This window comes from Schistocerca serialis, chromosome 5 (genome assembly GCF_023864345.2).
Source record: "Schistocerca serialis cubense isolate TAMUIC-IGC-003099 chromosome 5, iqSchSeri2.2, whole genome shotgun sequence".
NCBI classification, from domain to species: Eukaryota; Metazoa; Arthropoda; class Insecta; order Orthoptera; family Acrididae; genus Schistocerca; species Schistocerca serialis.
The window spans coordinates 339,222,306-339,237,357 of NC_064642.1; the positions used below are offsets into that span (position 1 = coordinate 339,222,306).

Consider the following 15,052-nt stretch of genomic DNA (forward strand, 5'->3'; position numbering starts at 1 on the left):
AATACTACCCTCGTCTCTATTCATTTTGATAGCAATCACATGAGTGCACCAAGAAAAATTAATTTCACAAATGGTTTGTACTTATCTTTTCTGATGTTCCTCATAGTTATCAGGTCCTCTTTCAGATCAGCCGGTCCATCATTTTTGTTATCATATAAAATTCTCATCACGGTTGATATGACTTTGTTGGTAGGGTTAACGAGAAAAGTGCACTTAGATCGAACGTTAATATATGAGTGCATAGGACTTTGGCTACATTTCTCTCTCTCTCTCTCTCTCTCTCTCTCTATCTCTCTCTCTCTCTCGTTTTATATATATAAAAACAAAGATGATGAGACTTACCAAACAAAAGCGCTGGCAGGTCGATAGACACACAAACAAACACAAACATACACACAAAATTCAAGCTTTCACAACCAACGGTTGCTTCGTCAGGAAAGAGGGAAGGAGAGGGAAAGACGAAAGGATGTGGGTAATAAGGGAGAGAGTAAGGAGTCATTCCAATCCCGGGGGCAGAAAGACTTACCTTAGGGGAAAAAAGGACAGCTATACACTCGCGCGCGCGCGCGCACACACACACACACACACACACACACACACACACACACACACACACACATATCCATCCGCACATACACAGACACAAGCAGACATTTGTTATATATATATATATTTCTCCCCCCCCCCCCCCCCCCTCCTCCATGTGTTGTAATTTTACATCCTTGTCCACATAGTACACATTTACATTTTTCAGTCAGTTCATGAAATTTGTTTGTTAGTGCATTGATGCATATTTCATTATGAAATCCATGTATTGTGAGTCTCATTGTTATATGCCTCTAGTTCATGCTCTAGTTCAGCTGTCATCCCACATGGTAGTGTGTTGTAGAACTCCAGTCCCATCTTGTTATTCTTCTGGTCCATCATGTTAATGAGTTCCTGCTGTGGTTCTGTGGAAGATAGCTGGTGTTGTAATCTAATGCCCTATCTAATCTAATGAAGTAACCCTTTCGTGAGTTTACGTGTAAGTCAGAGTAGCACTGTTTTTCTGTTCATAGTATCCCTTTCATGAACATCATCTTGATTTTTTCTGTTCATTTCATATCACTTACCTTAAATTTTTCTCATATGGTTTCTATTACATACATTATGACAGGTGCCACTGCCATTTTGAATAGTATCATCACTGTGCCTGTCAGCAGATTGCTTATGTTTGGAATATTGTATGAGACTTTGACACCTGCAGCTACTGCTACTCTTTTCTGAATATGCAAACAGATAGAGGTTGTTGTTGTCTGTAGTGTGATTCACAGGTATTTGCATTTCCCTACCACTTTAATGGTTCATTGAATAGAGTTACACTGGCTTTGGGTAATGTTTTAGCTCCCTTCCTGAACAACATTTGAAGTGCTTTATCTTGATTTACTTTTAGATCATTTCCCATTGCCTTGGTTTCTAGTCTTTTTAGCATCTTCTTTGTGTTCTCCGTTACTGTTGATTCTGTCACCATTTCATCTGTGTAGAGACTTATTTCTGCTTTTGAGTTTTCCTCAGTTATGTTTGTCACATCTGCTGTATAGATGTTGAACAGCATTGGACTAATAGTGTCCCTTTGAAAAGTTGCCCTTATCTGTATGATTTTCTCTTAGAGAAAACATAGCTGTTTATTTAAATTAGATTTTGTTGAACACATTCCTGAAGTGCACTCCCTGGTGGACCATCCTCTCTGGTCCTTCCCTTCAAATCTTTTTCCACTATTTGCTAAGTTCAGTGCATTCTTTAGATATGCAATGACTGCATAGTACTTCCCTATCTGGTCTGTTAAGTATTCAACTGGCCCTTCATAAAGCCAAATTGGTATTCCAGGATGTTTCCCTCAACTACATCAAGTAGTCTTTTGCGGAGTATTTACATAAATACTTCAAAGGAAGCATTTTGTATCACCACTCCTCTAAATGAATCTGGTGATGCTCTGTCTACCTTCCTGTTGTACAGGGTCTTTACTATCACTGTTTCCCAGTATTCAGGAATTTTTACTGTCTGTTGGCACTTGTTCCTCAGTACCTCCATGCTGTCAGTGGAGTCTTTGGGTTGCTTCATGTATATGGTACCTGAACCCACCAGTTCACCATTTCTTCTTCTTTTGATTGCTTGTCTGAGTTCAGTAGTTGTTAACCAATGGAAATTCCAGTGCAGAATAATGACAGTATTACAGAAAGGATAGATTACTACTCATAATAAAGAGCAGATACTGAGCTGCGGGCAGGCACAGCAAACAGATGACTATACATGTGAGCCTTCAGCCACAAGACCTTCTTCTAAAGTAGTAAACACACAGGTGCATGCAATCACTAATCACACACACATAACCACTGTGAGAGATTGGTCACGGCAACCAGAGACAGTGACCAGGAGTGTGAGAATTCTTCTTGTATATATATATATATATATATATATATATATATATATATATATATATATATATATATATATATATATATATATATATATATATATAAATTATTATTATTATTATTTTTTTTTTTTTTTTTTTTTTTTTTTTTTTTTTTTTTTAAATTATGAATTTGGCCAGCTGCCAGCTATGGACCGCATACAACTTAAGACTTATGGTGTTTCTTTTTCTTCCCGTTCTTCCCAGTACTTCTTCATTTTCTCGCCAACTGCTCGTCTCTGCTCATCTGTCCACACTCTCTTCGGTCGAGGTTTTGGCGCATCTTCTTCATAGTTTGCGTTTTCTATAAGTAGCCTAAAGTTATTCTTGTCACGTATTATTTCTTCTGTAGCACCTATTTTGTTGGCGTCTTTCTTTACTGCTTCTATCCATCCTACGGTGTTTTTCAGCTTACTAACGTAATTAAAAATTTTCTTTGTAATTCGTGTTTCTTCCATTCTTTTTAAATGTCCATAACATTTTAGCCGTCTCTTCCTCATTGTATCTGTGATCTTTTCTGTATTTTTGTATAGGTCTTCATTTCTCCTTTTAATCCACCTGTTTTCCTTGTTTTTCTCAAGACCTAGAATTTTTCTTAATATTTTTCTCTCTCTTTCTTCTAGTTCTCTTAATTCGCCTTTCTTATTCAATGTTAGGCACTCTGATCCATATGTTGCTTGTGTCCTAATAACTGAATTATAATGTTTAATCTTTGGTTGTATGGATATTGATTTCTTATTGTAGTAGTTTTGTGTTAATTTATATGCAAATTCCAACTTTTTTATTCTTTCTTTATTTGTTGTGTTATCCAGTCCATTGGCTTGGATCCACTCCCCCAGGTATTTGAATCTATCAACTCTTTTAATTTTTCCATACTTTGTTTTCATAAACTTTTCTGTATTATGTTTGTGTTCTATATACTCGGTTTTTTCGTAGGATATTTTTAGCCCAGTCTTTTCAGCAAACTCATGTAACATATCAAGCATAACTGTTGCGTCTGTTCGGTTTTCAGTTATCAATGCCATATCATCCGCAAAGGCTAAACATTTTACTTCAAATTTGTTCTTTCCTTCGCCCATGCTTATACCCTTTGTGCCTCTGTTTTTTAATGTGTTTTCCCATGTGAATATATATATATATATATATATATATATATATATATATATATATATATATATATATATATATATATATATATATATATATATATATATAATTTTTTTTTTTTTTTCCAGTAGTTGTTATTAATTCAAAGTTGTATGTGGTCTCTGTTGCTTCCATTTCACATTCCTTGTATTTTTTTCTGTTTTTCAGTATTTCTGAGCATTATATATATATATAATAGAAGGAAACATTCCACGTGGGAAAAATTATATATAAAAACAAAGATGAGGTGACTTACCGAACGAAAGCGCTGGCAGGTCGATAGACACACAAACAAACACAAACATACACACAAAATTCAAGCTTTTGCAACAAACTGTTGCCTCATCAGGAAAGAGGGAAGGAGAGGGGAAGACGAAAGGAAGTGGGTTTTAAGGGAGAGGGTAAGGAGTCATTCCAATCCCGGGAGCGGAAAGACTTACCTTAGGGGGAAAAAAGGACAGGTTTACACTCGCACATATCCATCCACACATACAGACACAAGCAGACATATTTCTGTCTGCTTGTGTCTGTATGTGTGGATGGATATGTGCGTGTGTGCAAGTGTATACCTGTCCTTTTTTCCCTCTAAGGTAAGTCTTTCCGCTCCCGGGATTGGAATGACTCCTTACCCTCTCCCTTAAAACCCACATCCTTTCGTATTTCCCTCTCCTTCCCTCTTTCCTGATGAGGCAACAGTTCGTTGCGAAAGCTTGAATTTTGTGTGTATGTTTGTGTTTGTTTGTGTGTCTATCGACCTGCCAGCGCTTTCGTTCGGTAAGTCACCTCATCTTTGTTTTTATATATAATTTTTCCCACGTGGAATGTTTCCTTCTATGATATATATATATATATATGTGTGTGTGTGTGTGTGTGTGTGTGTGTGTGTGTGTGTGTGTGTGTGTGTGTGTGTGTGTCTTCTGTTTTAGAAGAATGCTTTGTGGTCAAAAGCTCAAATGTATAGCAGACTTTTTTTATTGTGCCTCAAAGTCTCCTCTAAATGATGAGTAGCAATCTATCATTTCAGTAGTTGTTATTAATTCAAAGTTGTATGTGGTCTCTGTTGCTTCCATTTCACATTCCTTGTATTTTTTTCTGTTTTTCAGTATTTCTGAGCATTGTGTGTCCCAATTCTTCATGTAGATTTCTAATGTTGTGAGTAAGACTTTCTTGTCATTGCTGTGAATGGATCTGATTCTACATCCATTGCTAATTTTCTTGCCTCCTTTTTGATATAATTGATTTTTTCCCTTTTATTAAACATTTGTGTTTCCTTCTTTTTCCTACAAACACAGTTAAATCTGTCTGTCTTCTGGATGTTTTTAATATGTACAGTGCCTGTAAGGTTTCTTTCCTTTCTGCATAGCATTGATGATCTGACCATTTTTGCACTTTTCATCTTCTTTTGAATTTCATGACTCTCCTTATTACTTTAGTGGATATTTTCAGTCCTTCCTCCAGTTTTTCATCCTGTGTTAGTGCTCTCACTCTTTCAATGTTATCTTTGTTTTACTCTATTATTCACTGTTTTAATTTTTGGGAGTAGATTTTTGTCCATTTGTTTATTTTATCAGTTGCAGTGTTTCAGTGTAGTAGCTTGTCATTACAGGGAAATGTTTCCTGCTGGGGACCAAACCTCTTCTTGTTTGTTTAGCTTTAAGTGTCCTGCTTCATAGAACACTAAATCTATCATGTTGGTTCCATTATGTGTCTTGTATGTTAGTATTTCCTTTTTCTTTGCTAGTCTGGAACCTTTCTCTTGTACTGTTTCTAACAGTACTTGCACTCTGGCATTCTACTTACCAGTTCTACAATTAAGAGCTCTGGCTAGCATAACATTTGTGTCATATTTTGATTGATTTGATACCATATGTATTACATGCTCAACTGGTACACCTGGCTGATAGATACCTGTTACCACCATTGCAGTAGCTTTATTACTGTATTTTCCTCTTTAATAAAACTTTTGATGTTCCCCTCTGTTTTCCCCTTTTGAGAGCAGGTAATTCCCCTTGTTGGTCTTCCCTCTGTTAGCATCATTAGTGTATGATTGGCATATTAATGAATTTCAACATGTTCAATGAGAAAGGTCTCTGTGAATATTATAACATTATTTGCTCCTGCTATATCCTTTGATATTTAAGGCAGTACATTTTTAATTCCCTCAATAGCCCATAGTAGTTTGTTTATGCTCTTATTCAGGTGTGATCTTCTTTTCTTGTTGATGAGTTTATTGTCTCCTCGCTTCAGTGTCCTCTTTGTATCTACAAAAGTTTTAACTCCTGATGATTATCCCTTTGGGCCAGAAGTCTATTCTTTGTGTGTCTTCTAGATAAGTGAACACAAAGCCAATTTTGAATGCTGTGCCCTCTCCTCAAGAGAAGAGTTCTCCACTTTATAAATTCCCCTTCATACCAATGCTCTCTAGGAATTTTCTTACACTGCTTGTTTTAGTCTTCCTATGTGTAGCCAGGACATCTTATCTGCTGGTTCCCACTCACAGTCTTCTTTCTTGGATCCTGAGTGGATTTATGTTGGCTCATCTGTGGTCTCCTTCCTCTGTGGTATATAATTTCCCTATCTATTTCCTTTCAATAATTTACTTCCATTTGCCATCTTGTCCCAGGTCCATTTCTTCCTCTCATCATGATTGTCCATTGATGTCCCCCTCCTCTCGTGTCTGTGTCTTGGTCTGTGTCAGATTCTTAGTCTCTTTGGCCTCTGCACGTTTGTCTAGTCTTCCCTTGTTCTCTGTTTTCACCATTTCTCCTCTCTTACTTTCTCTTTTGATTCATCCACTTCCCTGGCAGAATTTATTCCTTCTGATATGTCAGTGTCTTTTAGCAGTTGTTTCAGTTATTATTGTGCAACTGTCTTTATTTATTCTTTCTCTGAAAATTACCTACAACAGATAATTAAGAACCCCACTCATGATGGAAATATATTGGATATAATGCCAACAAATAGACCTGACTTCTTTGAGGATGTCCACATCAAAACTGGCATCAGTGACCAAGACGCGGTTGTGGCAACAATGATTACCAAAGTAAAAAAGACAACTAAAACATGCAGAAAGATATACACATTCAGTAGACTATACACAAAAATGAGCAGCTTCATATCTCAGTGAGGAACCTGAAACTTTCAGCACAGGGCAGGAGCATGTAGAGGAATTCTGGCTCAAGCTTAAAAGAATAGTTGACCATGCACTGGATTCTCAGGCATGAATCCGCCCGGCTGATTAGTGTCGAGGTCCCGTGTGCTGACCAGCCAGTGGATGGTTTTTAAGGTGGTTTTCCGTCTGCCTTGGCGAAAGCAGGCTGGTTCCCCACACAAAAATTTGAGGTTTACACTCATCTATTCATCTGGTATGAGACATACCCGAGGGGGAGGGGGGGGGGGTCCACTGAGGGCCAAATCAAACAATAACCCTGGGTTTGGGGTGGGGTGGTGACATCCTACTATCCAAACTAAAGTATTATGGTACAAATAATACAGAGTTGGAAATAATCAACTCTTACCTACATAACAGGAGACAATTTGTCTCAATTCAAAACAGACACTCTTCTATGAATAATGTCACATCTGGTGTACCTCAGGGTTCTGTCCTTGGTCCTTTCTTCTTCATTGTTGCAATTAATGATTTGCCAACTTATGCTGGGCCTGAGTCAGTTATCTGCTATGAGGACGATACAACCTTAATCACCACAGACCGAGATTTATCAAAACTACAACAGAAATCACAGGACACTCTCACCTTAACACTAAACTGGTTCTCAGCTAACAAACTTCTATGTAATCCAGAGAAAACTCAGCATCTGCGGTTGGGACTGGCTGATGAGGTAGAACCAAAATCCGTAAAACTGCTTGGAATACACATTGATTCCAAACTTAACTGGAAACCTCATATCAACCAGGTCTGCAAAAAGTTATTGAGGGTGTCCTATCTCATCTGGAAACTGTCTGATCTAGTGAGTAACAAATATCTCAGAAAAGCTTACTTTGGACTCATATATCTTATGAACTGTTACTATGGGGCCACTCATGTCATGTCAGTGATGTACTACTGATGCAGAAAAAAGTACTACGAATAATATGCAAGGTTGGTCCAAGGGAACATTGCTGTCCCTTATTCATCAAAATGGAAATAATGACAGTGATAAATCTTTATATTTATGCATCACTGATATATGCTAAAAAGAACAGAACAAAATTTAACACCAGAAAGAACATACACTTACATGACACCAGAAACAAAGAGAGTATTGACATTCCTAGACATAGGCTGACAAAAACAGGCAACTCTTACAAAGTGAACTGTTTGAAATTATTTAACAAATTATCACACACTGCACTCAATACACCTTTCAATAATTTTAAAAGTAAACTGCAAAAATCGTTAATAGACAATCCATACTACAGTCTCACAGAATTCATGGATACTTGTAACATAGAAATTGAGTTTTAAGTCTATGATTCCAATACTGTATATTGATTAATGTAGCATAAATAATTTGTATTTGTAATGTAAACACTCACTAATGTAGTAACTTCTTATGTATCTTGACATAATTGTAATGCCTATTTCACTGCATGTGGTCAACAGCAAATTAAGAATCTGAATCTGAAACTGCTGTAGCCTGTTGTGGGATTGTGTACCACTGAGGGCATTGGCGGGGACAAAGCCTCTCCATCATTTCTAGGTTGCCGGTTCAATACACAGACACGATGCACTGTATGCAGATGTATCCAGTAAAACAGTTCATAATGAGAGGGAACCTCCATTGTACACAGTGACTGTAAAGAAATTTTTATAGAAAAAGAGCTTACTACATAATAGGTGCACAACAAAGTGTAGGGCTATAGATAGAGAGAAGCTGAATAATGCGTGTTTGGTTATCAAGAGAGCAATGTGTGATGCCATCAACGACTACTGTAGCAGATATTGTCAAGTGATCTTTCACAGAGCCCAAAGAAATTCTAGTCATTTGTAAAGGCTGTTAGTGGCACCAAAGTTAGTGTCCAGTCCCTACTGGATAAGACAGGGACTGAAATTGAGGGTAGAAAATCAAAATCTGAAATGCTTAACTCCATTTTCAAATGTTCCTTTACAAAGAAAAACCCAGGATAATTGCCCCAATTTAATCCCCATACCACTGAAAAGATGAATAAAATAAGTCTTAGTGTCAGTGGTGTTGAGAAACTGCTGAGATCATTAAAACTGAACAAAGCTCCAGGACCTGATGGAATCCCTGTCAGATTCTATACTGAATTTGCAGCTCAGTTAGCCCCTCTTCTAACTATAATCTATCATAAACTCCTTGAACAAAAAACTGTGCCCAGTTCTTAGAAAAAGCAAAGGTCACACACCTCTACAAGAAGTGTAATAGAAGTGATCTACGAAACTACCATCCAGTATCCTTGACACTGATTTCTTGTAAAATCTTAGAACATATTCTGAGCTCAAACATAATGAGGTATCTTCAACAGAACAACCTCCTAAATGCCAACCAGCATGGATTTCGAAAACATCAATTATGTGAAACCGAACTCGCACTTTTCTCACATATTTGACTCAGTACCATATGTACATTTCAATTATGTACATTCAATTATGTGAAACCGAACTCGCACTTTTCTCACATAACATTCTTAAAGGTCTGGATCATTTCCGAAAAGCATTTGACTCAATACCGTATGTACCATATGTACATTTCAATTATGTACATTCAATTATGTACATTCAATTATGTGAAACCGAACTCACACTTTTCTCACATAACATTCTTAAAGGTCTGGATCATTTCCAAAAAGCATTTGACTCAGTACCATATGTACATACCTGTGCCTCAGCTGTTACCAGAAACCAATAGTGATAAATGTGAAAGTGTGAAATGTGGCGAAAACGAATTTCATAAACTATGCACTGGAGAAACAAACAAAAAAAACGGTAAAAAATACGATCATCAAACCATTGAAAGAAAGGTACAACATTCTCTTATCAACAGACAGCCACGGCAGAAATTTGGCGAGTGGTTTACAGGGCAATTACAAAGATATCCAAGCAATAGGAACAGTGAAACCAGGTGCAAGTACGAAATCTGTCACTGATGCTGACCTGCAGGGAAACCATAAGGAAGAGAATGAATATGTAGTGTGTATAGCTGGTGCCAATAACATCGCAAGAAATGAAGAACGAAATTGCCTAGCAAGCCTGGAAAACTTCCTAGAAGCAAATAAATCACGAAACACCATTATTACAATGTTGCCTCACAGGTATGATCTCATGTACAATTCGTGTGTAAATAAGTTGATTCGAAAAACAAACATTAACATGAAACAAATGTGTGCTCGTTTTGGCAAATGTAAAATATTAGATATAAGCAAATTGAAAAGAATCCTACATACCAGACATGGTATGCATCTAAATTTTGAAGGCAAAAATTCTTGTGTGACAAAATATGGGGAATTATCAAAGAAAAAGGCAATTTAAACAGAATTCTCAGTCACAAAGTAGACAATGATGTTTTTTTAGAGGAAAGCATAATAAATTAACCCTTGCATATCAGAATGACCAGTAACTAATAAAACAAAGCAGCTGAGTGCTTACCTAAATGAAACTAAGCCACACCTCTTCCTAGTGAGTGAATTGGGATGCAAGGAAGAGGAAGCATATGGTTACAGGCTAAAAAATTACAAACTTATAAACTTGTACTGCAGAAAGACACACAAAAGTGGTGGGGTAGGTATTTATAGTAGAAATGATGTAAAATGTGAAAAAGTTAAATGGATAGATGATCTGAGTACTGAAATGGTATTTGAGGTTGCAGCAGTAAACCTGAAGTATGGAAACAACAGCCTTATTATAGCAGAACTGTATAGGTCACCTGGAAGTAACACAGAAGAGTTTCTAAATTTCCTAGAGGACTTGCTAGAGGGGACAGTAATGTATAAAAAAACACTTGTTGCTTGTTGGAGACATCAACATAGACTCATTAAATAATAGTGTTAACTATTTGCGCTATATGGATGTATTACAGAGTTATAACTTTAAACAAATTAACTCAGAACCTACAAAAGTCACTGCAAATACAAAGACAAGTATTGACCATGTTCTCACAAATGTAGGAAAAGAGAAAGTAAATGTAAACACCTTAGAAAACTACATTTGTGATCACAAAGCCCTTACTTTGGAAATTGATGTAGGGAACACTGATGTAACTGAAAGTGATACAGTTATATATAAAAGAAAATTTAATTACTCTAAACTTAAGATGGCACTAGGGAATGAAAAATGGGAACCAGTGTACAATACAACTGAAGTGAATGAAAAATGGGAATATTTCTATAAGTTGTTCAGTAACACTTCAAATGAAACCTGTCCTTTAGTTAATAAAGTAAATAAAGCTGTAAACCATAACGCCGAGAATCTCCCTTCTGAAATTATTGAACTGAGGGAGAAAATGAAAGATTGCTATATACTTTTTAGAGATACTAAACTACAACATTTCTCAACAAAATATAAACTGCTCAGACAAACATACTGAGAGTCCTTGACTAACCTAAAAGCACAGAAATATTCCTCTGAAATAAGGAACTCTAGCTGTATCAGTAAAACTGCCTGGAAAATAATGCATAAAGAAAATGGGAATCAGAATTCCTATGAACACAACAACATAACATTAAAAGAAAATGGTGAAGAAATAAATGACCCAAAAGAAGTGTGTGAGAAATTTATACAAAAGTTCAGTACAGTTGGTACAAATGAAGTTCATGTCAAGCCACAAAATTTTAGCCTTGGAAAATCTAGCCAGTCCTTTTACATCCACGGCATTACTGAGAGGGCCGTCCTAGCAATCATATCAGCACTTCCACCAAAAATGTCTTGTGGCTGGGATGATATTTCACCTAAACTGCTAAAGGAATGCAGGGATGAATTAGTGAAACCCCAGACTCATTTGATAAATACCTCCCTCAGAAATGGAGTATTCCCTGACCTTTTGAAAATTACTGAAATTATACCAGTGCATAAAAAGGGATTAAAAACTGACACTGAAAACTACAGTCCAATACCATTAACCTCAGAACTAGGCAAATTGTTAGAGAGAGTAATACTAAATCAAGTTGAATCATATTTCACCAAACACAATCTGTTAAACAACCTACAACATGGATTTAGAAAAGGGAGATCTATTACAACAGCAGTAGCATCTTTTATACATGAAATATTAAATAAGCTAGACAAAAGTGACAAGGTAATGGGCACTTTCCTTGATGTGAGTAAAGCCTTCAATACTATGAATTATACCATTCTTCTGTGTAAGCTAGAAGAGTACGGGTTGAGAGGACTAGCCTTGAAACTACTTACCTCCTATTTGAAAGACAGGAAACAGTGTGTAAAGCTAACTTATCAAAATAATGAGCAGCTCCCAACAACCAAATCAAACTTCAGGACACTTCAATATGGTGTGCCTCATGGAAGCATACTAAGGCCTTTTCTATTCCTTTTATATGTAAATAACTTATTTGAACCCCAAAATTGCATGGTTGTAAGCTATGCCGGTGACATAGCCTTCATCAGCTGTGGCAGTGATATGCAGTCTGCAGCTAACAGTACCGAGATCAGTTTCAATACTCTGTCCGCATACCTTACAGCAAACAAGCTTCTTGTAAATAAAGACAAAACGGTAATAATGAAGTTCATCAATAGTTATAATGCTGCCATAACTGATACTGTATTTACATCCCCATTGGGTTTTGCATATGTAAATTCACATAAATTTTTGGGCATCATTGTTGATGAACACTTATCATGGAAAGACCATGTAGATAATATCTGCAAGAAAATCAGTAGAAATGTGTACCTACTGAAACGGGTCTCAGCCTTCTTGGATCATGATACTTTAAGGCAAATATATTTTGGGTTAATTCATCTGCACCTTCAGTATGGTATTGAGATATGGGGTGGAGCATCAGCAGTTCATATAGATAGACTTTTTAGATTACAAAAAAAGGCAGTAAGAATGGTAGCCACGGTAAAGAAGAGAGAGCCTTGTAGAGACATCTTTAGAAAATATAAAATTCTTACGGTGTACTCCATGTATATATTGCAGACAGTCATGTTCGTGAAACAAAATCCTGAATTTAATATGAGAAACAGTAACGTACACAACTATGATACACGGGGAAGGGAAAATTTTCATAGAATTGTGATCAATAAAAAGGCAACAGACCACAGCCCACACAGAATGGGAGCAATTTTCTACAATGCACTACCCTGTGAACTCAAGAAAGTAAATCTAAACATGCTAAAGAGTAGACTGAAGCAATTATTAATAGAGAAGTATTGTTACTCTATAGAGGACTTTAAGTTGTAGTGCCATCTTGGAAAACAGTGTATATAGACAATGCCTCCGATCTATCAGTGGTATGAAAGAATGTAATTATACACTGCATTATGTGTAATGTACTATTATAAATATAAGCTAAATTGTGTTACACAATAGAGGAATCTACTTGTAGTGCACTTTTGAAAAATAATGTGTACAGACATGTGTCTGATCCATATGTTGTTGTGAAAGAATGTAAATATTTTACTGTATATGTGTAATGTAATCTAAATTTTCCTGACAAAGTTTTCGGACAACTTTTTGTTATATGGACAGAAAATAAATAAATAAATAAATTGTCAAAACTACAATCATATGGGGCGTCAAGTGAAATTTGTGATTGGATTGAGGATGTGTTGTGACCCTTGCTGTTCCTGTTGTATACTAATGACCTTGCAGACAATATTAATAGTAAAATCAGGCTTTTCACAGGTGATGCAGCTATCTATAATGACGTACTATCTGAAAAGAGCTTTTATTTTATTTTATTTATTTATTTTCAAGTTCCATGGATCCTTGACGTGAATGTATTGCTAGGATGTAGAATGTGTCATGTTATTTCAGTAATAGCCACATGTAGATGATCATGAGGCAAACAGTTTAACATAAATAAGCAGATACATGAAAAAGGACATCCACATGTCAAATAATTACACACTAAAATTCAGATAACAACACAGATAATAGTACTGTAATGACATAGAGGACTGCACAAATAGTAGTGCAGTATTGACATAGATGATTACACAAACAAATTCAGAGTAATTCATCTAAAAAATATTCTGCCAACAAGTGATATGCTAATCTACATAATCAGTTCTATTAGAAATGCATGAAATTAAACACAAATTCAAGAAGTATTACACGAGCTGCATAAATATTCAATCAAATCTTGATAAGATTTCAAAGTGTCTAGAGATTTGAAATTTTTTCTAAATCTACATCTACATCTACATTGATACTCCGCAAGCCACCCAACGGTGTGTGGCGGAGGGCACTTTACGTGCCACTGTCATTACCTCCCTTTCCTGTTCCAGTCGCGTATGGTTCGCGGGAAGAACGACTGTCTGAAAGCCTCCGTGCGCGCTCTAATCTCTCTAATTTTACATTCGTGATCTCCTCGGGAAGTATAAGTAGGGGGAAGCAATATATTCGATACCTCATCCAGAAACGCACCCTCTCGAAACCTGGCGAGCAAGCTACACCGCGATGCAGAGCGCCTCTCTTGCAGAGTCTGCCACTTGAGTTTATTAAACATCTCCGTAACGCTATCACGGTTACCAAATAACCCAGTGACGAAACGCGCCGCTCTTCTTTGGATCTTCTCTATCTCCTCCGTCAACCCGACCTGGTACGGATCCCACACTGATGAGCAATACTCAAGTATAGGTCGAACGAGTGTTTTGTAAGCCACCTCCTTTGTTGATGGACTACATTTTCTAAGCACTCTCCCAATGAATCTCAACCTGGTACCCGCCTTACCAACAATTAGTTTTATATGATCATTCCACTTCAAATCGTTCCGTACGCATACTCCCAGATATTTTACAGAAGTAACTGCTACCAGTGTTTGATCCGCTATCATATAATCATACAATAAAGGATCCTTCTTTCTATGTATTCGCAATACATTACATTTGTCTATGTTAAGGGTCAGTTGCCACTCCCTGCACCAAGTGCCTATCCGCTGCAGATCTTCCTGTATTTCGCTACAATTTTCTAATGCAGCAACTTCTCTGTATACTACAGCATCATCCGCGAAAAGCCGCATGGAACTTCCGACACTATCTACTAAGTCATTTATATATATTGTGAAAAGCAATGGTCCCATAACACTCCCCTGTGGCACGCCAGAGGTTACTTTAACGTCTGTAGACGTCTCTCCATTGATAACAACATGCTGTGTTCTGTTTGCTAAAAACTCTTCAATCCAGCCACACAGCTGGTCTGATATTCCGTAGGCTCTTACTTTGTTTATCAGGCGACAGTGCGGAACTGTATCGAACGCCTTCCGGAAGTCAAGAAAAATAGCATCTACCTGGGAGCCTGTATCTAATATTTTCTGGGT

At 36.8% G+C, this 15,052-nt stretch overlaps 1 protein-coding gene across 1 annotated transcript; it reads left to right on the plus strand.

Moving 5' to 3' along the window:
* The first annotated feature begins 11,226 nt into the window (after positions 1-11,226).
* Positions 11,227-13,568, plus strand: LOC126481928 (uncharacterized). The gene is made up of 2 exons (XM_050105887.1): positions 11,227-11,686; positions 13,489-13,568. The coding sequence occupies exons 1-2, from the start codon at positions 11,227-11,229 to the stop codon at positions 13,566-13,568; spliced, it is 540 nt and encodes a 179-aa protein (XP_049961844.1).
* The last annotated feature ends 1,484 nt before the right edge of the window (positions 13,569-15,052 follow it).

Bases quoted from the DNA above. Each gene is read 5' to 3' on its own strand.
- LOC126481928 (XM_050105887.1), top strand. From the start codon at position 11,227: ATGCATAAAGAAAATGGGAATCAGAATTCCTATGAACACAACAACATA. The intron at 11,687-13,488 runs GCAAATTGTTAG...TTTATTTTCAAG, and splicing joins ACCATTAACCTCAGAACTAG to TTCCATGGATCCTTGACGTG.